This window comes from Toxotes jaculatrix, chromosome 4, assembly GCF_017976425.1.
Source record: "Toxotes jaculatrix isolate fToxJac2 chromosome 4, fToxJac2.pri, whole genome shotgun sequence".
Lineage (NCBI taxonomy): Eukaryota > Metazoa > Chordata > Actinopteri > Toxotidae > Toxotes > Toxotes jaculatrix.
This window is the reverse complement of record NC_054397.1, coordinates 24,948,907-24,972,405: the sequence shown is the minus strand read 5'-3', so window position 1 is coordinate 24,972,405 and position 23,499 is coordinate 24,948,907. Positions and strand designations below refer to the sequence as shown.

At 42.3% G+C, this 23,499-nt stretch overlaps 1 protein-coding gene across 1 annotated transcript; it reads left to right on the top strand.

Moving 5' to 3' along the window:
• The first annotated feature begins 7,972 nt into the window (after positions 1-7,972).
• Positions 7,973-11,431, top strand: LOC121180849 (neuronal pentraxin-1-like). The gene is made up of 5 exons (XM_041036515.1): positions 7,973-8,404; positions 8,778-8,985; positions 9,770-10,011; positions 10,372-10,551; positions 11,210-11,431. Exons 1-5 carry the CDS (start codon positions 7,985-7,987, stop codon positions 11,429-11,431), a joined length of 1,272 nt encoding a protein of 423 aa, XP_040892449.1. The 5' UTR covers positions 7,973-7,984.
• The last annotated feature ends 12,068 nt before the right edge of the window (positions 11,432-23,499 follow it).

Genomic DNA, 23,499 nt, shown 5'->3' with positions numbered 1-23,499 from the left:
AAGCAACATTTTACTTTGTGAAAATATGTTTTTTAATTCAGTAGCTCATTTTCACAAGATGTTTAACTTAATCTTTTTTTTTAACCTTTTTTTTTTTATTTTTTTTGGTTTTACCAAAAAACACCACTCTGGTTTCATCATTTTCTGATAGAAATGCTTGCCCTTTTTCCTGAATGGCAGACTTGATAACACACACATGGGAAAAAGGCAGAGAGAGATGAACAGTGACAGGGAGTGGGCGCGGGAGAGGAGGGAGATAAACGCTGATTGACCTTGACCTTGGGTTCTGAAGTGATGTCTTCAATAATGTTGTTGTCACTTTGTATTTGACGAGTCAGACGCCAGAAGGATCTGTGACACTTCAGGCTCAGCTCCTGTCACAGTCATACAAAAGGCAGTTTTCACACACACACACACACACACACACACACACACACACACACACACACACACACACACACACACACACACACACACACACACACACACACACACACACTCCGATGATCAGGCCAGCACTCAGGCTTTATTCCTTGGAGAAGATCAGAGCCACGCTGAACAAGCATGAGGAACATTTGAAATAACACTGAACAACAGCTGCTGCTCACCTTCCCAAACACACTGAGAGGTGTGGGCGGTGTGGAGAGCCTGGGTCTGAGAGCAAACCAGTACAGACCACTTCAGCTGACTGAGGTGGTTTTTGTTTTATGAAAGGGCACGCAGCACTGAATCATCATCTGAACAGAATGTAACAAAGCCCTGCAAGTGGACATTAGATAGATAGATAGATAGATAGATAGATAGATAGATAGATAGATAGATAGATAGATAGATAGATAGATAGATAGATAGCTAGATAGATAGATAGATAGATAGAATAACACCAACATAAATTAGTGAAATTAAATTGCAGTGGAGTAATGCCTCCTTGACAACTGTAAAGATTAATGAGACATGAGTGTAACAAAGTATCCAGAGTCAGGCTTCAGAGTGAGCTCCTTGTAAAGAAACTGGGAGAGTGGCAAGTGGCCTTGTGGGTTACATCAAAGGCACATGATAAAGGCAACGTCTCAGGCTGATTTAAAGGACTTGCCTCTGAAATTCTGATTACGCTGGCTCACTCGTCGTTGCTGGAGGTCTTAAATACTCACACATGCAGAAAATGTAGCTGAACACAGAGAGATCCAGAAGGACACGCTGCACTCAAGTGTAAAATATGAGAAATGTAAAGTAGTGCGGGCACATATTGGGCATGAGGGGATTGTTTTAATATACAGCCCCTGATGCTGTGATTCCAGTGAAAAGCAACAGCATCAGGAGATATCACTTTATTAGTGTTGAGGATGAAACGACCTTCTGGTAATTAAGCGGAGGGCTTATGAGCCCAAACATGCCAATAACTCACAGTAACACTCATCAAGAAACCCTGTGCCTCTATATTATTCATGTGCAGTTCCTTACTGTCCCTCATTTGTTGTATATAAATAAACTGTGGTGCAACACTGAGATCTCTAAGCTTTTCTCCAACTTTATAAATGATGCAGAAAAATGTACCCTAAGCAACTGTGAATTATGATGAGACTGTGCTTTAAGCGACTGTGCAGATAAAGTGACATCTCTCATCATCATCTGCATTACAACAACGTGCAGAAAACAAAATATCCAACAAAACACGCCTGAAAAAGAGTCAAATTTATGACAAGGCACTCAACACATGACAGAAAACATGACGCTGACGAGTGCTGTGAGACATTAAGCTTCTTTTTGGTTCAAAGTAATTTCATAAAAATGAAAGAAGAACAGGTATAACATTTTTTTTACCATGTTTCGTTCACTTGCAGATAGAGAAACCTGAAGTGTTGATGAAATATTTTACACTCTCTTTCCTTCTCTGTAAACTAGGTTTACTTCAACCTCAGTCAAAATTTAATCTCCTTTTGGGAGAAATAACCCACCACAAAGGAGGACCATGCCAGGGAAAGTTGTATTTTACAAGGAGACTCTTTGGTCACTTGATATAATTGAGAGGAGATGTGCAGAGAGCTCACTCTGCCTATTACTCGCTTCCACTCCAGACCCTCCTGCTTTACAGGGTTTCATCTTCACAACGTTATTGAGTCCTAAAACACACCTGCTCCCACTGTGTGACGGCCTCGCTCTGCCACTAAACGCTAAGTGCTTTGGCTTGTCTTTAAGACCGGGAGCTCTGTGGGAACTGTTGCTCCATTATAGCACTGTATAAAATTTTAGAAGGCTTAATGTTTATTTCTGTCACGACGATGCTGTAATACAGCTCAGAATGGGTCAGATTTAAGAGCATGTGTGTTTCTGAGCCACGTAGAGTCAGCACAAATGGTGACATTTTCACAAGCGGAGAAAAAGTGACCTTTCAGAAGCAAAAATAGTGTGTTGTATTAATGTTACAAGCCTGCTGCACACACACTCGCCAGGGCTGTGAGACCTCCTCATGGTGCTGCTTTAAAGTCTTTAAAGCAGTCACCCCCCCACCAAAGTCTTTACTATTTATTTTTATTTTTAAAAAGTCCATCTTTGAAATATTGAAGAACGTTCTATAAACTCTGTTCAGCCATGTGAGGATCTAAACAGAACATTAAAAAAAATCAAAACCACAGGGGGTTTATCATACTAATAAAAGCATTCAGACTAAAGCAGTCAGACTAAAGCCTCAGCATGCTTCCTGTGAAGTTCTTGTTGGATCATCTCACAGCGTCTGAAGCCTCCTGTCCCATGATGGAACCAGGGAATGATGTGTCCAACAACTGAACTTTTCAACAGAACAGAAAAACTTCAAAAATTATGATCACTTTATCCTGCAACTTCCCAGGTGTGAAAGTAGGCAAGGATTGTGTCATTAAATTTTTCAGTGAGTAATTAAAAACATTTCTCAAGTAACTTTCCCCAAACATTTTTTGGGGAAATGTAACTTTCCCCAAACACTGCTGTTTACCAGTGGTCAAACAACAGACCCATTAGGACCTGGTTTGTTTGAAGTATATTGAGACATTTAACATATTCAGACCTTTAACATATTCTATGAACATGACATGTTGTCATTCCTCTTCTCAAAATCTTACAGCACAGGAAACACAGTAGCTTCCAGCATTTAAAACATCTCTTTGTTTTTCCACACAACGTTTTTGACACAGACCTGCTGAAACACAGACTAAACCTTCGTCCTCTTTTGGACACATTTTGGCCACATGCTTGTCGAGGCAAAGACCTAATGGGGGAAAATGATGTTTCTGGAAAGAGTCCAACGAGGCTAACACAAGCAGCTTGATGAACAGTGCTGTCGTCGCAAAAGTGTTAATGTGTTTGGAGAATTACGACGAGGTTAGCTTAGCGCCTAGTGGAACGCATAATGTCACCGGTATTTGTTTATGTCACTTTGGGTTTTAGTGGGAGGAGAATAAGTTACTGAATGAGTCTGTGGTGAGACTGGACATCAATAAAACAATGTTCCTGTCTGAGGAGTTATGAGAAATTGGTTACAGAGCTGAAGGTCAAGACCAGTTCATTCAGACCTGTGACTTATCTACACAGATGGACATGTAGAGGGAAATAATGGGCCTATAGGCAAAGCTATTTACAATGTCCAATTTGTGTGTGTCTGTGTGTTTGTGCGTGACACAAATCTACTGCTTATGGGACTGGAAAACTGTCTGTGTGCGTTTTTTCTGTCCTCCATTCCACCACTCTTCCACGCTGTACCTGCTGGGAATATATGCATGGCAGCAGACTGCTCTACAGTGCAGGCGTCCCATTGGACAGCTCTCTCCTGACTCCCCCTTAGTCTCCCTCTCTGTGGGACGGTTGAAATGGAGACATCAGTGCGACAGAGACAGCAGGGCTGCTCCGCTGAGACTTCAGTTACCTGGTAGCACATCTTAATTCTCAGAAGTCAGAAGTGAAGTAGTGAAGCGTGCACGGAGGGAAAGTAAAGATTACTTAGTGGATCCTGGACAGAACAAATGAAGAGAGTAAGCTAACAGTCAAATGTGATCAGAGGAAACAGGACCACATGTTTTGAAACGTGGGACAGAACTGCATATAAAAAAACAGCAAGTTTTGATGGGTGTGCTTTGTCTAAATGTGGTTATCTTAAGACAATAAGACAAACCACAGCTAACATACTCCAACACACTGCCCCTGGCTTCACTACAACCACTCTTGCTTTCTTGTTTTGTTAGTGCTGTACTGTCAGTTTTACAGTCACTCACCCCCCCTGCATCTTCCCTCTCTCTCTCTCTCTCTCTCTCTCTCTCTCTTTCTCTCTCTCTCTCTCTCTCTCTCTCTCTCTCTCTCTCTCTCTCTCTCTCTCTCTCTCTGCTATTGCAGATGCTGGATAAATAAGCAAGCAGTTTGCTGCCAGTGTGTGAAATGGTTCTTATCTATCTCTGCCATTAGAGAGTGGGTTCTATTATAAAGCTTTGCATTATTCAGTGAGCCAGAGAGACTGATCATTATGGATTTCAGCCCTTTTCCACACAGCCCCTGGAGTCCAGCTCAGCCTGCCGGCTGATGCATGCGCAGATCTGACCTTGTGCTCTGAACACTGTTAACGCTGGAGTGGAAGGGGGAACGGGTCAGCTCGAGACTGTGCATATTCCCAGCCAGACATGAAAGAAGAAGAACATACGAAAATCTGGCTGCAAAATATCAAGTCCCACCAGCATACTTTGCTTTCAGAAAGCCAGAATGGTTTTGTAAAAATAAAGTCGACCCTAACAATATGCCTGCAAGACTGCCACAGTTTCCAAAGTTCCTGGCAACAAATCAGATTAGTTACACTCTGGAAAGCTCACTAAAAGCTGATTGACATCTAATGCAATTTTTCCTCGGTGTTACAGCAGACTAAGTGGCAGGCACATGGTGAGAATGAGAGAAAACATGGCCGAACATATGGTGCTGCAGCACTTTTGATACATGGGATATTAGATGAATATTGAATAGATATATGTGGCAAGCTGCTCATCCCTCATTGTAACCTGACTGTATCGGAGGTGGGCTGTCTCCCAGTGGGAGGCACTGCTCAGCCTGATCATTAACATCAGACTCTACACATCAAAAGTATCGAAAACTACTCTATTTGCTACCATTTGGAAAACAAATGATGTGCTGCTGCTGCTGCTCTGCTGAAAACGAACGAGGCGTTACTTGTTGATCTGCGGCCGCTCAGACTACGAGCGCTGATTGAAAGTACTGCTCGGTCTTTGATGTGCATGAGATGCTGAGATAAGGAGAATTTGTTCCGTGCCTGTCCGAAGCCCCGGCAATTACACTCTGCCATTAACCATTTGTTATTTCCGCTCTTACTCGCCTTCAGCTTGGCACCTTGCTGATTACAAGGCTCTGGATCAATATCGTAATTAAACAAATTAAAGCGGACTGCTGGGTCAATTTTCATCCCATCTTAGCCGGCGGCTGCCGCGGCGTCATGAACAAGTCAAGAAAACCCTCTTTAAATGCAGCACAACAAAATTAAAGGCTTGGTAAAAAAAAATAAATAAAAATGTCTGAACCGCACACTTGGTTCCTGCGTGATGGCAGAGTTTTACGCAGCGCTCTGCCACACTGGTGCCACAGGGAGGGGAAAGTCATTTGTTTCAGAGCAGGCGGTAATTCTTCAGTTGGCAGCAAACCTGTGACTTTTATATAAAGGCTCCAGTCTGGGACATGCCGCGCAGAGCCTGATGACTGTGAATATAGCCCACTGTTAGTGGCAGATGTGGAAAAAGAAAATGTACTGGAAGTTCATGAGCCTGAGACTGAGTCCTACTCTCCACGGCACTTTGAGGGGGAAATTTGCCATTAATTTCTCGCTACTTGTTTTATTTACATGAAGGTTTAAGAATGAGGATTAAAATGAACTTAAGTGGGCCTACTCACAATGTCAGATGAAGGAGTTCATCATTTTAACACCGATATGCGTGCAACCTGTTTATTTTTTGTCAAAAAAATAAACTAAAATAAAAATAAAATAAAATACTGCAAGAATTATTTTCCATTTTGAATGACTAGATGGTCAAAGTAATACAAACCATAGACTTCTCCGGTCTTTAATGTGTATGTAAAACCTTTTTAGGATATTTCTCACCTGTACCAAGTTTGAAAAACTGAGCTTAGTTCACAAGAGAAGATGCCAAACGTACATAAACAGTAGTTTAAAGTGGTGGTTCGCAACTTTTGATCACCTCACAGTTAAAATGACTATGAAGAGAAGGAAAAGAGCGATCATTCCCTCTCACATTGCTTCATTCCAACAGCTCAGTGGCTTGAGAAAGCAAAAGTATTTCACAAAATGAGCAACGACTCAACAACTTGTATTGCAGAAATAAGCTTCTTTCTTCTTTTTTTTTAATCGTCCTGCTGCTTAAAGGGGAAACCATGGTCCCGGATGCATCCTGAGATATGTTATTTTAGAGATAATTAGCCTTTAATATGTAACAGGTTGTGGACTCATCCTCACTCTGCACTGTGAGGCTACGAATCTGGCTGAAGTTCAGATGAAGTCAGTTTAGGTCAAGCTGTTTGCTCGCAGTTGTGGGTCCTTCCCACGTCACCGCCATCAGCTCTGGTGATTTGTTATCCCAACATGATCTATGTCGGAGAGCTGGAGCTCTTCCCTCGCTGTGTATCTTATTTATTAATGCCAGAGCCGCGGGGGTAGTTACATAACAGTCTGTTTAATTATTTGGAAACATCTCACTTTCGTTTTAGCGCCTCCGTCTTGTAGTGGTGGGGTTTGACATAACTATCAGCGCATCAGAGGAGCCCAGAGCATCTCTCTCTGCTGTGCTTGGTTGAGATTCTTCTTTGACTATTAACATTTCTATCTCTGATTCTCTCACAAGTATGAAAGACACGTCTGTACATTCAAACACCTCTGAGCTGAGCTTAAAACAAGCCTTTCCTATCACACAATAGACTATACAAGTCTAGACTGTAATAATAATATAATATAATATACATACATACATAAATATACAATAGACTATATATAGTCTATTATAATATATATATAATAGACTATACAAGTCAAGACTATACATGTGAACGGCCTCTTGTGCTGTAACCTCACTGACAAGCAAACGTTGCAACCATCGTCAACCACGTTTTACAGCGCGAGGATGTACGATTTTACGGTGTGAGAGCGCGTGCCAGTGAGCGAGAGAGAGAGAAAATGAGGAGTGGTGGTTGTGGTGGTGGTAGGGACTCCGACCGTGGGACAGACTCCTCTGAAGGATGGGGAGCGGCTTTCATTTAAGGTGGATCGATATCATCATCTCATAATGCTCAAAATCCCTGCCACGCGCGTTGGAGGGGTTTAATTAAACCCCTTTAAACTGTCATGTGAAGTCCAGAGGTGGAAGGTTACTGAGCACATTTACTCCAGTTCTGCTGCCTGCTTAAAGGTGATCATCGGCATCTTTTGCTGGAGAGGAGTGTGGCAACATGGAGCAGTGGGTTGTGGCCTGGCAGTAACACAAGCACAGGAGAGTCACAGAGTCAATGAACAGACTCAGTGTTAGTTACAGAACATCTTTTGGAGGAATTTTTTACTCCATTACTTTATGTAACAGCTGTAGCTATCAGCTATTTTACATATATTGCAAATTATTTTTTTCAAAAAGTACGATCGGCTTCTTAAGTCTCATGCAATCAAATAGTCCACACTTTCTTTTAACCGTGGCGTACACGTGCTCTCTGCTACAGTAGAAATCGGCCGTGAGTACGACCTTAAATAAGGGGCTGGACTCTGTAGGTACAGCAGAACCCGCTGCCTCCCCTCACTGATGCAGTGGATGTGCGCTGCGTTATGTCCGCTATATAAACTGCACACGGCGGCCAGAGCTCACAGCTTCAGAGGACAGCTCCGTGGTGCTGAAATCTCAGAGACGCCACACACTCAGTCACACTCACTCACTCACTCACACACTCAAGCCGCGCTGTGACTGGAACCATGGCCGGATTCTCGTGGAAACTTTTTCTACTTTCTTGCCTGGTTGTTTTGGAGAGCTCCGCACAAGACTTCGGACAGACGCAGTTTATTTGCACGTCGGTGCCCAAGGATATGGACTTGTGCACGGCTACGATGCAGAACAGCGGGCCGGCGGAGGACATGAAGACCACGGTCATGCAGCTGCGGGAGACCGTGTTGCAGCAAAAGGAGACCATTATGAACCAAAAGGAGACAATCAGGGAGCTAACGTCCAAGTTGAGCCGCTGCGAGAGCCAGAGCCTCCCCGCGGCGGCGGGACCCGGCGGGAGGCGGCCGGGGTCGAAGAATACGATGGGGGATGTATCCCGGGGCACCACCGACACTCTGGCCCAGCTGGGACAGACTTTACAGACGCTCAAACAGAGACTGGAGAATCTAGAGGTAGGCAAGCAGAGGAGTGCAGCTCTGAGCAGGTGAAAAGTTGATTAGACTCGCTGATCTGGCTGTGAATTAGAATGAGGGTTAGACCTTTAATAAAGTGCTGCAGTAGTGTTCTGGCTTTGTGCAGTCTGTGCTTGGAGCTATGTGCGTCTTAGTACATTATTTCCTTGACAGTCAGAGAAAAGCATCATGTAAAGTAAACCAAGTGTTGAATAACACGCAGAGCATAAACACAAACAGTAAGTAACGCAGTTTGGACAGGGCTATAGGGTCCAAATGGAGTAGAGGGAACATGTGTCCAGGAGTTTAGCTCCACAGAAAGTCTTCCATGTTCTCCTTTAACCCAGTATCTGTCTCCCTCTGTCCGATGCAGCAATACAGCCGCGGGAACAACACCGCGCAGGCGAACAGCCTGAAGGATCTGCTGCAAAACAAGATAGATGACATGGAGAAGCAGGTTCTGTCCCGGGTCAACACGTTAGAGGAGACCAAACCGGGCTCCAGGAATGACACCGAGCAGCGGAACAGAGTGGAGTCCACGCTCACCTCTCTGCACCACCGGATTACAGACCTGGAGAAAGGTGCGTTTGGATGTCAGAGCGCTCAGGACTGAAACTAGACCAGCTCAGTGTTGTTTTGAATGCGGCTCCACGCGGAATTCTCACAAAGATTAGCTGTAATTTAATTGGTTTTTAAACTCAAGGGCGCGGAAGCCTTCCGAGAAAACAGAAATCTTCAGTATTACAGCACTCATGTGGAGCGGCTTACAATTCCGCAACCATCACGTTGCGCACCGATAGTGTGAGCGCGGAGAGGAGAGCTGCATTGCTTTGCATATCTCAAGACCTGTTTGCACTTTTGCTTCGCTGAGTTTATGGTTTTCACTGCCAAAACCAGAAAGTCAAACTTGCAAATAAGCCTAAAGGCAAGGGGTGATTTTTTTTTTTGCAGAGGTCAGTTTGAAAGTTTACAGGGTGCGCCTCGCACTGCCGCGTTTTGCAGCACACATCAAAGCTTTTCCACACAAATGCAAGTGCGCGTGCGTATGATGTATGGGAGAGACAGGGAAAGAGAGAGAAGACAGCCCTCCTACACACAGTCAACACAGAAAATGATTGTAAAAACAGCGTTTCATGTATAATCAGATCGGATAGCGGTAATTTAAACCTTGGGGAATATACAAGTTTTGTGTTTCTGTAATTATTAATCTCATAATCTTTATCATGAGTTGATGTATATAAATATATATATGAGTTTATGAAGGTTTATGCACCCAAACAAAATTCTGACAAATCCTACTATGTCTTATATAATAACAGATTCTGACATGTAAAACACTTTAACTGACAATAATGTCATTTACAGGCAAAGACACCAGGCCAACTGACAAATTCCAGCTCACCTTCCCCCTGAGAACCAACTACATGTACGCCAAAGCCAAGAGGAGCCTCCCTGAGATGTACTCCTTCAGTGTGTGTCTGTGGATCAAGTCCAACGCCTCGCCTGGGGTGGGGACACCCTTCTCCTACGCTGTGCCGGGCCAGTCCAACGAGCTGGTCTTGATCGAGTGGGGGAACAACCCCATGGAGATTCTCATTAATGACAAGGTAATGACAAACTTATTATCATGAAGAAAGACATATTTCACACAGTTTTTATGTCTGCAGTGCATCATATGTGTCATGTTAACATGTGAAGAAACTTAGCAGTAGGAGAAAGTTGAAATACTTTGTGCTGGGCTGAGTCAGAGTAACCTGACAACTTCTCTGTGCCAGAACCAGAAATGGAATAAAAGTAGGTGCTAAGGTGAGCAACAGAGGGCCTTTTTATAGAGGACAAGACATGTGATAGGGGAAGTGATTCAGCAGGAACTGGAGATGGTATGGCAGTGACTCTGCCACTAAAGTGTGAGAGGGAGATTATTTACCGGTGAGAAAAAGGCTTCATGAGAAATGTCTCTGCTGCAGGTTGCGAAGCTGCCGTTCCTCATCAACGATGGAAAATGGCATCACCTGTGCATCACATGGACCACCCGCGATGGGATGTGGGAGGCCTTCCAGGATGGAGTGATGAGGGGCAGCGGGGAAAATCTGGCACCGTACCACCCCATCAAACCAGAGGGAGTGCTGGTCCTGGGACAAGAGCAGGTAGATATACATTTTCAAAGAACCGACCGCAAGTACTGCAGTTTAATTCCCTGGTATCTGGAAATAATCCAGGCTAATTATGACTTTCATTTTGGACAAAGATTAAAGGTGGATATATTTATGAAATGAGATTGTGGAGATGCTGAAGAAGGGGCCAATTAAGGCTTTCCCATCTAATTAGTGTGTAATTTATCATCCCATAATAGGAAAAAAAAATAATAGAGCTTCATCATTTGGCCTGAATTTGAGCAGGGAAACATAATTTGAGACTTTTTTTTTTTTTCAGAGAAAATCAGTCTGTTGCACAGAGCAAGTTACATACACCCACTGTGAGGAGAACCTTATTATCATGTCATGCACGCTAACAGAAAGTAAACAAATTCCAGACTGGAGCTCAGAAAATAAAAATAACAATCACATTTTTTTATTTTGTAACTGAAGACAGTAACTAAGTTCAGATTTAAGCCATGAGAACAACAGTCTACTCAGATGATGTCTCTCATACTAAAATCTTACTGCATGTGCTCTTGTGCTCAGTTGCTCATCAATTTAAGGGATTTGCCTCTGACCAGATAAACAGGCCTGTGAACATTTCAATTCAACCTTTATTGTACACTTTTAACACTGACGTTAAACATTCATCTGTCTTGCTACACAGGACACACTGGGAGGAGGCTTTGATGCAACACAAGCTTTTGTCGGAGAGCTGGCAAACTTGAATATCTGGAATAGGAAACTTTCTATCGCAGAGATCTACAACTTGGCAACCTGCAACAGCAAAGCACCGACTGGCAACGTCTTCTCCTGGACGGAGAGCAACATTGAAATATTTGGCGGAGCGACCAAATGGACCTTCGAGCCTTGTCGTTCGCTCAACTGAACTGCATTTCACCATTCAAGAAAGGCCTCTCTGTATTTCTGAGCTTTTGTCGTTCTTGTCTTCATTTGACGTTTGTTAGAGACTATTTGAGTTATTGGTAAGCTTAAATCTGGGATTTCTATCATTCTTAGGTATTTATGTGCAAAACAACACTTTTCATCTTGAGGAAAAAAAAATCTAATTCGTCTTGGGAACCTCAGTGAGAAAGTATCGGTATCTGTTGCTCCTTTTTTTCCCCTCAGACGTTCCTTTAAAAGCACACCTAAGCTTTTCGTTTGGCTTATTTCGTCTTGGACTGGCAGCTGGCAATCTGCGCCTTATGTTTGGACAATTCACAATCCAAGTGAGGAATTACATAACCGCTCCCGCCCCTTCCCTCCGGAGAGTGGGAGATTATGCTGTCCGTCCAATTCTTGTCAGTGTTAGGCGCTGTGAAGTGATGTCTGATGCGGTACAGCTCCCTGCGAACCCCCAAATTCCCACTCCACCACCCCCAACCCTCCTCCCCCCTCCCCCCTCCCCATTACTCTGCTCTGCCCCTCCGGAACTTGCACTGTGAAGAAGAACGCCAGGAGAGGAGGGTATGTTGAAGGACACTGCAAAGTCAGACTGTGGCACAAGTCAATTTGTAATCATTGTTCGCTTCAAGTGTTTCTGTAAGAATGTCGTTAACTTGCCAACATTGCTACAAAGCCTGGGTGCCTTGGGCTGGTACAAATATTCAGCACATTCAGTATGTTTTCAGTTGCAGATTCAGTGTTTATTGGTTTCTGTTTTTCTTTTTTTTTATTCTGAGCTGGTTTGAGTTTCTTGTTCCTCTGGTAAATGTAATTTAATTACAGTTTGTTATCTGACATGACGTGTTTTGGCAGGTGTTTGTACTACTCTGTATTAGGAATGTTACAGTATCTGTATAGTAACAGCATGAATGACAGAGTGCTGTGAAAGCATTGTTGAAATCTGCTTTACTATCTTCTCTGGGTCCGGGTTTTTTACTGTATTGTTATATGCTCCAAGCATGGCAAAACTGAGAGATGAAGAATATAATTTTTGTAATAAAATTGTGATACTTAATGTCACAGTGCATTCCTGGCTTTGGTTATGTGCATCGAGAGGTGCGATTATAACGGAGGGAAAGCAGTGTGAGGGAAGGCGACGCGCGGCGAGTGGGTGAAGGAGAAAGAATCTCTGAGCAAATATATAACATTTCTACCGCATCTAACAGTAAAGAGAGGGCTAATTGCAAGATATGTGAAATTTCCAAAGGCAGTGAAGGTCACAGAGACGAGACTTTGGAAAAGACATGAAGCTGTGTGGGTGCCTGTGTGTTTCTTTTTAAGCTGACTGCAGAGGATAACCCACTCGCTGCTTTGTTGTTCCTGCTGTGAGATGCGGTGCCTGCACTAAAGACAGCGAGGCTCTCAGAGGAGAAAAGTGCCTAGTCATGTCAGCCTTTCACTGGCTCAGTTCAAGTGAGTGCAGCCTAAACCAAAACCACAGCACTTAAAGCTTGACTTTCATTATCAGTTCACTCGGATGACCTGTTGCTGTAAGGACCAAACATTTAAATCCAAGCGAAGGCACTGCTGACAGTTCCTGCATTTAAATTAGGCACTTAATCTGTTTCTCAGGCGTCAAGTGGAGAAAGCAATACATCACAATAACACGATTTGTTCTGTCAGACCACCTTGAGATATTTTACAATGAGACATTTCAGAAGAGCTCTGCACTGTGGGCAGCTGTTATTTTCAGTTTTCAGTAAGTATTTTCTTCATCAAGAACCTATAGGTCCTCGAATGATACGTGGAATCATTTCAGATCTTATACATCACCTTTGCCTTAACATGACATTGATTTTAATCTAAACAAGTTCCACTCGTCTGCGTTCAGCTTGACCTTGAAGTGGACTTTCTTCAGCTTTGTTTACATTCAAAGTGAAATCTCACCCAGCTACATGGCTTAAACATGAAACTACAATTTAATTAGAGTTGGCTTTTAACTCCAACACTTCAGCAGACACTTCAAACCTTTCAAATTCAGCTGACGCTTACACTGTTCAAAGTGCCTTTAAGCTTGACCTCAAAGTGGACTTTTTTAAAGAAGAAATGCATCACCTTAACTGACACTTAAAATGCTTTTAACTGATGATTCAATACTTCAGCTAATTTCAGCATCTACACATTAAACAACAGTTGAACTGCTGTCACTGCTCACATACCAACTATTTACAATGCACACAACTCTGGTGCTTGAAATGAAAAACTCAGTTCATTCTTTCATTGTTTACAGTTTAACTGACAGTTCTGGTGCATTCAGCTCCTACTGTTCACAGGAATCACAGCTCAACTGCTTTCATCACTTAAACTTAAAATGACAGTACAACTGCTTTCCAAAATGACATTTCACCTGCCCACTGTTTACACCTGAAACAAAACTGCAGCCTTCAGCTCTTACACTACAGCTAACACTTCAAACCTTTTCTGTGCCTCAGTTTAAACTAACATTTCAACTACTTTCATTGTTTACACACAAACTGAAACTAAAACAGTCCAGACGACTTTAAACGAAACTAAAATTTCAGTCATCATCTGATTTTTTTTTAAATCTCAAACATCAACAGACACTTCAAACATTTTCAGTGCTTCAAATTTACCTGACACTTCAACTGCTTTAACTGCTTCAACTCAAACCGTACAACATCTTACATGCAAACATTTGTTGTGTTTAAAACGTTTTAATCTGTTGACAGTGTTTGTCTCAGCAATTTTCAGCAGAAAAGATTTTAGTTCTCACCATGGGTTCTGTCCACTAAGTGTCTTAAGCCCGACCTCGAAGTGGATTTTCTTGAGCTGAGAGAGAATCTGCACCACCTTCATTTCCCCTAATGCACAGCAGCCATCAGCCAGGGTCAAGAGCCTGTTAAAAGAATGACAAGGCATTAATACAAGGAGCATATTCCCGCTGCAGCATTAAGCGCACACACACACACACACACACACACAGGACAGAAAACAATTTATTCTGTCCCTTAGCCATGTTGGCAGATGGATCCCAAAACACTCGGGTTTATCAGCCAGTTACATTTATAGAAAATACCAGGACAGCTGAAAGATGACTGGGCAGTGGCTAAACTGTCTGTCACTGTAGAAGAACTTTCCAACCATATTCAAGATTTAGCAGGAAGTTTGTCCCATCCATTGGAAATGAAGTTACTCACTAAAAGTTTATAAAATAAGGCAGCACACTGTGAAGCACAGTTAGTGTTATAATTTAATAGGTGGATTCCTTTATTATGTGGTAACACAAAACAATATTCATCAAAATAGTTAAACATTATGAGACCAGCAGGTTATTCTACAAATGCTGAGTGAATGCCGGCTCAGGGTTCAGCAGGGGGGGGGGGGGGGGGGGGGTGGATGAACCACAGCTAGATAAGCCTGCTGCTAAATTTGACGCCACACACAACACCCATCAATGGACATGCGGTCATAATCACTAGGTCTGCTTACTACACTCAGCTAATACTCTGTCGGCATAATGCTGCTGAGCCCTGGCAGAATACATTTCTGCAGTGCAATTGCATTTGTGCTCCAGACACTGCTTTGTGTAGAATTTAAAGCGGATGAACTAAAATAGATCCAGGCGGCCTAAAGGATGATCTTACACCTTGTATACATACGACACAAAGATCAAGGCACCTCTTACATGAACTCAATCTCAACTTAGAACATCAGACAATGAAATGGTTGGGGTTTCACCTAGCTTGCCCCATTAAGCCTTGACAAAACACATGAGGTCACATGTCTGAAGGACACGGAGTACAGAGCAACTTCTGAAGTGTTGTCAGTAATTTTCTGCTTCTGAGGTGCTGTACATTACATAATGCTTTGCTGGCAAAGCACATATTCTAGGGCACCTTCTCACCTGGCAATGTAACCAGATGCTGTGGTTCACATAGGAGATTAGGAAAAGGTGTCCTACTTTACTTTTTAAGACAATTTTATGTCTTTAGGTAAAGTGGTTTTCAAAAACCTCATATTCAGGGAATACATCATGCTCAGCGAGGCTATATATATTCAAGTATCTGCCAAATAACTGGACTATGGCAGTCACTTACTTGTTTTCCTGTTGAGAGTTGGATTAGGTGGATTTAGGCCAAAACAGACTTAAAACAGTGCAGGGGTCTGTGTGGGTGGGGACGTGTTGTTTAAGGCAGTGGTGAGACAAAGAAATGTGATTCAGGAAATCCAGGTGGAGTAACACACTGATGCCTTTAAAGGCTGAACAGACACAGAAAAACTGCACAACGGTTTGTGAGCAGGATTTTGTATCTGACTGGCCTATGTAGGGCCCTGCAGGATGACATTGCGTTGCATTATTGCAAAAGCTGAACCTGATTGATCTTTTTCAACAGATGAGCCTGCCTTGAGAAGGTTAAAGGATCTGTCTTCCAGCATTGCTAATTTGCGGTAAATAGCACGTCGTATCCTGATTTCGTACAAAAATTGAAAAGTAAAATTAAAGTGGTTTTACTTTAAAAGATATAATGTGTTAATGAATGTGCTTTAGAGACAGTCTAACAGTCTCCTGGCTATGACTTCATATTTAGCAGACAGACTGAGTTCACTTTTATCTCAGCATAAGAAGGGAAGCTCGGGTCCTTGGGGGCGTTCATGTTGCCGCAAGTAAAGAGTGCGGCTTTGGATCAGCCTGAGATTGGAGGGTCGCCGGTTCCATTCCTCGAGGTACAACGGATATGGGTGGTGGTGAAGGAGATGCCTGCATTTGTTGTATTGGAAAATGTACAAACATATAATAAGCTATTATGGACTCATGAAGGTTAACCAGACCCTACAAATCAGCCAAGTAAGCCAGGTTTTCTATCCACATACAGTATACAGCTAAATTTACAACACAATCCCTCAACAACTATACTGAATCAGTGATAAATTAGATTTCGGTACCAAAATAAATGTGTTCCACTGATTTATTCCATTTTCTTTTACTCCAAATGTATATCTGTCATAACAAAACAGAAGGAGCCAGCATTTTTAAAGATGAGGCCCCTGAGTCAAGCCACACGAGACAGACAAGATTCATGGTGCTACGTTATATCAATTCCTTCGTGGAGGTTGTTTTTTCTTTTGGAGAGATTGAGTGGATAAAGACATGACATCTCTGCTGACATCTCATTAATTCATAAGCTGTCCCCCATGGCAGAGGCAAGACACGAATAATACTTCAGTTCAGAACTGCAGCAATTCCTCTTGTTAACACTGGGGTGACAAAGCAGTGCCATGTAATGAGAGTTTTGGGGGGTGTCGTGCTCGACAAATAAAACTAAGAAGAATGTCTGCTGAAAAAAAATGTGTGTTCCTTCAAATATCAGCAAAATGGTGAAGTATTTGGGGAATTGAAAATCTGCTCATTTCTCCTCTGGAGCTGTTTCATGTTGAGCTTCAAGACTTGAAATGGTCAAAGGGATTTGACTCGCAGCAGATACCTGAGAGTGGAGTGCCAACATCAAGCTTTCTCCTCAGAGCAGAGGAAGAAAGAGAGAACCAGTGCCTTGTCTTCTTCCTCTGACTCCTCCTCTCTGTTCTCCTCCCATGGTGAGAGCTCCAAGAGTCAGCAGGGAGTGGAACTTGTGGCATTTACTGATCAGTAGAAGCTTCCAGGAAGGCTGCAGGGAGGATAATGAAGCTTCCTGTGCAGGCTGAGATCAAGGTGGATGTAGGCCATTCCAGGAGTCTGCTCTACTGGTCAGGACAGAAACTCTCCACTAAACGAGGACTTGTGTAGATCCATGCAGAGGGGACACACTCCTTTTTTTAGCCTGCTACTCTGAACAACTATGGTGTTATTCCTCTCTATATATAACCCGAACATCACACAGGTCTCAGTGGGCTCCACAGGCCCACAACAGAAAAAGATCTTGCCCTAGCATGAAAAGACAGAGAAAAATCTCCCTCTAAAATAGCCTGAGCACATGTGTGACGATGGGAGAAGGTCGAGGGTGTGAAGTGGCAACTGCAAAAACAGAAACAAACTCACTACAATTAATAGATGTACAAAGTGCAACTGTAGGATTATAAACTGTACACAAATCTGATGTAGTAAACTCAATATAATGACACATTTTCACTTTGTGCAATGAAGTCTACCTAAATCTGCATACACTTTGTGTTCTCTGACCACTTTGGAGCTGTGGGAATCTGCTGTAAACACAGTATCGACAGATTAGACCTTTTAAATTGATATGGCTTTTAGAGCTTTTTTATTCTCACTGAAAACAGCTACCTGCTGCATCTGGAAACAAAACTGATGAGAGCAGTAAGACGGAGCCAAAACAGTAGGATTATGGGCCATGAAACCAACTCAGTGAACTAAAAGACGCTTAAATGCTTCACAGAGCTGAGAAGAACTGTAGGTTTGTTACCATGAGTGACTCCTTGAACACATAAGTATCATGTAATCCATTGTCAATATGAAACTATTTATTATAGCTACTCAGTAAACAGCTTCAGTTATGTTAAAAGGACCACAGATATTTACAGATTTAAAAGATCATAAATAATTAAAGGCTGCAGGTTATTTTTTGAAGGTTACATAGGTTACCTGTGAGCTAACACCAGGGAGTAATTACCTAATTTAATTAGTCTTGCAGTACAGCAGTTAGAGTAGCTACATACAGTAGACCTTTAGACTAAGACCTTACTGTTAGTAGCAGCTAGCTATGTTCCCTGGTGCATCTCAGCTGAGAGCTGACTGGATCTATTGTTGTCCTGTAATATTCTTAATTTCAGATCTGGAAGCTCAACTTTAATCTGTAATTCTGATTTCAGTCTCCAAACTAACCTCAATCAGTTTTTGTTGAGGAAAAGAAAACACTCCTCTCTAAGGTCCCATGTTGTGGCATTGCTTTGTGGACATTTAGTGTCAAATTCTGTTCTAGCTAGTTGTGCTTTCAAGCTTCAGGAGCCCAGATTAAAGTTTTTGCCCCCAGCACCCTGTAACAGGGTAATCCAAACAGGCTACTCCTAAATGTGCCTAACATAACGTATAGCAATGTCTTTAAACATAATTTAAAAACTTAATTAAGAAGAATTTCAATGGAAAATAAAATGCATTGCAGTGCAGACTGCAGGAATAAATAACCCCAAATTATAAGTGAATTAACAGTGCAATAAAGAAAATGAATGAGTGAAAAGAAGAGGAAAAGAGTGCTTAATTTAGATTTAAAGGTGGTAATGTTTAAGTAACATTTAAGTTGTTTTAGTCTGAGTGCAGCGTTGTAGCTACATGCAGCTTCAGTGACTGATTTGCCACCATAACAGTTTTATCCTTGTTTGAACTTAGAGCATTTATTGATTGTTTTGATTGAACTTTACACCTCATATTATTGTATCAAGCTGATTGTGTTTTAGCTCATTAACACTATTGATCCTGCTCTGAGGGGCTGTCTCCGCCTCCCTCATTTAATAATCTACAAGCAAACTTTCTGAATGAGAAATAAAAACTTTGAGACGTCAGTGTCTATATGAGCTTGTCTGCATCCCAAACAAGTCTGGACAATCCTGACAATTCAGGCCGTTCTCTGAGATGCGGAAGCCTTTTGAAGTGTGCGTTTGATGTGAGACCCTGCAGAGTTATAGCTCAGCTCTCCACAGATGGATGATCCTGCCTGTGGTTCTGGGGCCTCTCAGGTGTTTCCTCTCTCTGTTTGTTATGAGTTTCTCCCGGGTGATTCCAGGTTTCCTCCCAGTCATCGGACCCCTCTGTAGTAAATGTGTTTTCATGAACGAGTGCTTATTCACCTCTTGGGGAATTTTAAAATTTTACTGAGGCTTTTTTTTTTTTAATGTTCAAGGGTCATAAAACAAACATACATGCGTGAAATTTCAGTTCAAGCAAAAACAAGACCAACAACCATTAATGCAGCGCACGTGCCATACCAGCAGCAACTCTGTATGAAATCCCACCATGCCACTTCCGATCTGCTTTGATTTATTAATGTGCCTAGCCCTAACCTACTGCCACTTACCCCTCACTGAATCCTCAATGAAATATGTATGTCTGACGCACGACAACAGGATGTCAAAGAGGAAGCTGGAGGAACGCTGGGGAAGGTGGAGGGGAGGAATCGTCATAGCCAGGAGTCCTGATCTCATTTAAAAGGTTGTCTCGGGTGAACTCCACCGTGGAAATCAGAACCTGTGAAGCAGATGAATATGACAAAGGAGGGATTTATCAGAGGAGAAGACAGAAACAGGAGTGGGAACCTTTTTTTTTTTTTTTTCAAATCACAATAAAAATAAATGAACACTCTACTTTGTCAGTCTCTCTGCCTAAAAATGGCTTTTTGTGGATATTGTGCGACATGTTTGGGTCTTGACCTTTGGTGTGTGTCAGCCTGCTGTAACATTCAAACACTGTAGTATAACAGCGCTGTTTTTTTTTTTGTACAATCACTGTGGGAACAATTTCTTGTTGGTCATTAGTCTTAAAATTGTGTGTATAAATTAAATTCAATCAAAAATTAATTTACTCTGGAGGAAAACTTTACATTTGCTCAAAAGTATGAGTTTAACAAAAAAAACACAATGAGTTGCTACTATTACTATATCTGAATTATATGTATTATGTCTTTACCTTGAATTGTAACAGAATTACCAGTTCAATTCAAAATGAAACTCTGTCTAAAACTTAGGTGATGGGGAAATTATGAGTGCATAACTGACCCCAAACAAGTCAAAAGGTTACTTTTATGCTGAGAGAAAACAGCTGGGTGATAAAATTAGTTTTTTAAGAAATCATCTTTTATGAACCTGGGCACTTATATTTATTTTCTTGAGCTCATTCACAAAGTAAACAAACTAAACAATTCTCAGTTGTGTTTTAGCAGAATGAATGAAAATGTGTTGGAGCACACAGGTGAAACAGCATGTACGTCTGAGAGGGATGGATCTTCACCCATTACAATTAAATGCAGTGCGACTCTGCAGTAACACCACATTTTTACAGAGTTTATAAGTTCACAAAACTTTCTCAAGTCACGAGCCACTTAATTACTTGTTCTTCTGGACTTTTCATTCATGTGGACTTGAAAGTTAAGTTTGACAGCTCATTTTTTGATCCTTAGAAACAGAGGTAGACATCCCACCCCAAGGTCCACATACTCTCTTGTTCTGCAGCTTTCAGCCATGACACATTTAGAAATCGTAACTGTTAATGAGTGGTAAAGAATGGCTTTATTAATGGTTAATAAATCATTTTGCTTTATTCTTATGTATAAGAACAACCTTTGGGTTGCCAGGGAAAAATCTCTCCAACAATCCATTACCACAGCATGTTTGGCAAGTCATTAATCACAGGTCATAAGTGTCTCTTTTTCTAACAGTTGATTAATAAATTAATGAAACTAATAAATTATTCCATTTTTTTCTGAAATTTGTGTTTTGGGCTGGGCTCAGTTGGGAAATGGTGATGTCACCATTCTTCCATGAACCAATCAGGATTTAGGAAAACAATCCAGTCTCATCAAACCAGACCTGAAGAAGATGATTAACTTAGAGTGTTAAACTCTCAATAAATGATACCAAAAGATGATTTTTTTAAAAAATACTTTGATGTTGTAGGGAGCTTGTCCTCGTCACTGGGTCCAAGTGGGGGCCAATGAGGGAATGTTGGGTCTCTGTAAATAATATTAAAAAGAATAGTTTGAGATTTGATGCTATATGAATAAAAATTGACTTGACTTGTCTATTTATTCTTGAATATTTAATGTCATAGAAAAATACTAGATTTAAAACCTCTTCTTCAGGGGCTTTTAATTCCATAAAGAGTTAGTGAAGGACTATTAACACATAATGAAACTATTTGCTTTGGTGGCTTATTAGAAAGTGGCTCAGGAACTTCTAGATGTACAGTTTAAGGAGTCTAATGACACACTGCTCTCGGTTCCACCAAATGTTCCTTGTACTTTCAGACTTTATTTGCCCGTCTCTGTCGTTCTCTCCCTCCAGTCTTGTCTTCCTCCTTCATCATCTTTATTTCTCTCACTGTGAACTCAACTAAGCAGACGTATGCTCTTTCTTTATTTCCCTTCCCTCTTCACCCTCCCACGTCTCCCACAAATTCTTTCTACTCTCTCTCTCTCATGTTCTCTCCCTCACTGCCTTCTTTCTCTCTCTGTCTCTCTCGTTCTCTCTGTCTGTCTCTCTGGGGAACCAGTGACAGCCCATATCTCACAGAAACGGGCCATCCACCAGAGCAGGCCAGTGATTTCCATAACGGGGATGGGGGGGGGTCGGGCAAAAAAGCCTCACAGTGGTCTGCTGCAATGAGAAAAAAGAGGGGTGTGGACAAGAGAATCACAGAGGGGATAAAAAAGTAAAAGCATAGAAGACAAGAGGAAGAAAATGAGGTACCTGGAGACAAACAAGTCAAAAAGGTTTGAAAAAACCATTTGGGCCAAAAATAGGTCCTGGGCTTGTCTTTTGCAGCTGCCCTCCACAGGGGCTAGTGAAGTGTAGGATGAACTGTAAATAGGATGATGTAACCTCCCACAGGGGGTTAAGTGTAGGGAATGATCACATTTTCAAGGTCAGCTATATGAGAACGACAGTGTGCAGCCTGATGGAGATTATCACCAGCACTCTCCCTTGAGTTTTGAGGGCTCTAATGGTAGGTGATAAGGACCTTAAGGAGGGATGGAGATACAGTGTCACAGGGAAGGAGAGGAAGAGGAAGAGAGCTGTAAGTAAAGTAGATGGAGAGCGACAGATGAGGCGAACAGGAAAGAGGCAGGAAAGGGAGAAGGAGAGAAAGAATGAGAAGATGTAAAAGAGAAAGACAGATCAAATGGAGCAAAAAGAGGCAGATGAAAGACACAGAGAAGAAGTAACAAGAGATGGGAGCAGTTATGAGAGGCAGGCGCAGCAGGACGAGGCTGACGACAGTGAAACAGAGTAGATGCTGCCACTGGGTACACATACATATTCCATCTCTAAAGCTGCCTTTCTTAGGAAACACCAACTCCCCACCCCTCGCTTCACTCGTGGTCTTTCTCCCTCTCTCTCCCTCCCGCCCTCCCTCCCTCCTTCCCTTCCTTTCCTGCCTCTCTCCTCCTCCATCCCTCTCCCTGTGCCAGAGCACCGCAATAGCAGTATGAATAATTGAACGAGCCTGAATCGGGATTGAGAATTTCTGTTGCGGTTGTGTCCGCTGGTGAGGCAGGCAGGCAAGCGGGCAGGCATTCATGACAAAAACAAAACAACAAACAAACACACAAACACAATCTCTGACTGTCCTGTTTGCATCAGTGTAAAAGAGAGAATACCCTTGAAGACACATGAGCACATACACACACTGTTTCATGCACAAGGCTAGAGCTTGCACCCTGAGTATGTAGCCTCTCTTTGTCATCTCACTGTGGGGATTTAAGTAAAGGAGAATATTCGGCTACAGATGTACTGGAGCCTCTTTGCAGCCTTGTATGACATTGAGCTGATGTTCAGAGTCAGAGCCCGAAGGGGAGAGGGAACAGGCAATGTTTGATATGAATATTCCCGAGCAGATTTCTACTGGAGGGGAATCTGTGCAGGATCGAATCAATCAGTTTTCCCACAGGAGAAAAAAAAAGCACATGTAGAGGACAAAAGTTAGAAATATACCGCAGTAGATGTGTATGCGTGTGTTGTATGTGAGAGGAAAGAAGAGACAGGAGTGCTGCAGTATGTGTGTGTGTGTGTAAAGGAAGGACAGAGACGCTGCAGTGGATATGTATGCATACAGTATGTGTTTGTGTGGACAGAAAACAGGCTGAGTACCTGTTTAAGAGCCTGTGAGATGTGGAACAGAAGGGAAACGTTTGTGTATGTGTGTATGAAATAGCAGGAGGGTGTATCTGCAGGGTGTTGTCAGACCAGGCCAGAGCTGGAGCCCTGAGTGTGTGCACGTGCTCGTGCGTGTGTGTGTATATGTGTATAAATGCTCTATTTCTGGGCCAATTATTTATCTTAATTGGCCCAGATCTGCCATTCACTGAGGCTGGTTTCTCGCCCCTC